This window comes from Elephantulus edwardii, unplaced genomic scaffold (assembly GCF_000299155.1).
Source record: "Elephantulus edwardii isolate Elephantulus edwardi_28Jun2011 unplaced genomic scaffold, EleEdw1.0 scaffold00057, whole genome shotgun sequence".
NCBI lineage: Eukaryota > Metazoa > Chordata > Mammalia > Macroscelidea > Macroscelididae > Elephantulus > Elephantulus edwardii.
Window position 1 is genome coordinate 1,643,568 of NW_006399807.1, and position 2,734 is coordinate 1,646,301.

Genomic DNA, 2,734 nt, shown 5'->3' on the forward strand with positions numbered 1-2,734 from the left:
AATCTTCATTATAATTTTAATCCAATGAGTCTATAATTTAATAGAGTTTTAAATTATTGTATCAGATGACATTGAACATTCCATTTAACTTCCAATGTCCATGATTCAACATCTTAAACATTTAAAGAGCAGTGCAAGAACACACAATTTACTGTGACCATTCATCATGGTGGTGTCTGCTTACTGTGTCCTCTTCTCTCTCTCACTGGCTGCAGGCTCCGGTTCCAACACCATCTTCTGAGATGACCCTGATTCCCAGGATGCCCTTGGTGCTGCTCCTGATGCTGCCTATCTTGGGTTCTGCAAAAGCGCAAGTTAATCCAGGTAACACAGCCATTGCTGAACCTCATGTTGGAACACTCAAGCCAAACACTCAAGCCCATCAATGTCCAACTTGTTCAATACCCTAGCATGGAGCTCAGAGAGTGGGCTCTCTCACCCTCAAGCTCTGTGATGAAACAGAAGGAGATCTGGTGGCAGGGTCCATAGTGAACCACCTTATTAACCCAAAGGCTAGGAGTCCTCTTTGGTGATAATCCACCAGCAGCCCTTTGGGAGAAAGATGTGGGGAGCTTCCTCTCAGATATTTTACAAATCCAGAAATCTGATGAAGGGTCTGTGAATCTGAGCCAATTTGAGGACAGGGAGTGAGTGAATGAGTGACAAAACAGGAACAGAAACCAATATACTGTGTACCTACATGTCATGTATTTATAAATCACACAAAGGAGGGGCTTCTGACATAGAAGAAGAGGAAAACTTTGTCAGCATGAGCAGTGGCACACAGGGGATGAAGGTATTATTTGCTTTTGCATTTTTATATTTTTTAAGAAAACATAAGATAATTTTTAGATGTCTTGGAGAACTTCTGCAGTTTGATTTTCCAGTTGTTCCTGCCTTGGTTAGGGTTAGCGGTTCCTTGCGTTTCCTCTTTTGCTTTTATTATCCGGTTTTGTGGGACCTCAGGCAGATGGTTTCTTATGGCAAAGCTAAGAATATGGATGTGTTGAGAGAAATTCTTTATACTGATTTTAAAAATAGGTATCGGATGTAGTTTAAAAACTTTCAATTTAAGTCTAAAATTCTATCACTTACCTTTTATCATATTAATTCTGCTTTAAAACTAGTTTTGAAAAGAAACTTGTATTTGGTTCATGAGCCTTTAAAGAAGCTTGTATTTGGTTCATGAGCTGGTAGGTTGGTGATCCAGATGGTTTTGGTCTCTTCTGGGTTGACACATACCTGAGAACAAGCTGGCTGTTGGCTCGTCCAGGATGTCCTTGGTCTGATGAATGAGACAACTGAGCTGTGCTCTGTTGCATCTTCTAGAAGTCTAGCCTGGAAATGTTGAAAAGGAACAAGGGAGAAGCTGAAGTAGAAGCCTTTTTCTGGTCAAAGCAAAGCACATTGCCAAGTTCAGAGCCAAAATTATTGTTAGATTAACCTGCCAATCTCTGGAGTTTTAGAAAAAATAAATTATATCTCACCAACACGAAACCCATGTACACTGTATACAGTACAACACATTATGTACAAATTTAACCTAAGCATTGTCAAAGAGTAAACAACTGAGAATGCCATTAATAGTCACAATCTTACATAATCAACCTAAAAAATGAGTGACTAATAATGAATCTTAAATATAAAGTTACAGGAAATTTTGCAGTCAATTGCTCTTCCACTGAGCTATAATGCCCCAATTTATCAGATATTTTGAAAAAATTTGATTAATTGTCCTGATTATAAGAACCTTGAGGTTTTGAAAATAGACTCTGTTTATTATTTTTGATTGTTTGCTGAATAAGTTTTAAGTGAAAGTTAATAAATGATGAATCCGCCTTCCTTGTAACATAGACACAGTTATAGGAACCCATACTGTGCATCACTGTGCTTTGCTGATACTGTGTTTTTCATAAATTGAAGGTTTGTGATATTCCTGCAACCAACGAATCTATTGGTGATGTTTTTTTCAACAGCATATGCTCACTTTATGCCCCTGAATCATATTTTCTTTATTTTCATAATCTTTCAAACTTTTGTTGGTCTTTTTCACTTGCTGCATCTGTTCACCTTGTCTAAGATTTCAAACTTTCTCACAATACCATTGCACACTTACAGAATAGGGTAAACATAAGTCTTCTATTCACTAGCCGACTGCTTTCAAGCCAATTCTGACTCTTGCTTTCCCTTCATTGGGTTTCCAGGGCTTACTATCTTCATAGAAGCACATTTCTCATCTTTTCTCTGGTGGAGTCAAACCGCTGACCTTGTAATTAGCAACAGAACATACAATATACCACACCTTCAGAGCTCCTGTTATCTTTTACATGTGTTGGAAAACCAAAGAAAGTTGTGTGACTTTCTTTATTGTGATGTTGGCTTTAGTGTTGTGATCTGAAACTTAAATCACCTGGTATATGTGTCTGTATGTGAAACAACAAGCAACTTCTATTTTTATTTGTGTGTGTGTGTGTGTGTACCGTCAAATCGGATCTGACTGACGGAGGAGATTGCCCCTCCTTCTCCTCCAAAGCATCTGGTGGATTAGAACCGTGTACTTCTGGGATTGCAGTGCAGCTTCTTGCCACTAGGCCACCAGAGCTCCCAACAAGCAACATCTAAGAGTTAAGGTCTTCCCAGTATACTGGAAAAGCTACAACCAGGAGAAGATAACATAGATGAATGGGACCTTCTAAGACTCAAATCCCTATGCACATCCAAAAACTTCTCCAGT

General features: G+C 38.7%; 1 protein-coding gene across 1 annotated transcript in view; it reads left to right on the forward strand.

Annotated features, from left to right (window-relative positions):
• Positions 1-242: 242 nt before the first annotated feature.
• DDR2 (discoidin domain receptor tyrosine kinase 2) overlaps positions 243-2,734 on the forward strand; it is a 93,999-nt gene continuing 91,507 nt past the window's right edge. Inside the window, exon 1 of the mRNA XM_006887369.1 lies at positions 243-324. Coding sequence (XP_006887431.1) covers positions 243-324 — 82 coding nt within the window. The remainder of the gene's footprint in view (positions 325-2,734) is intronic.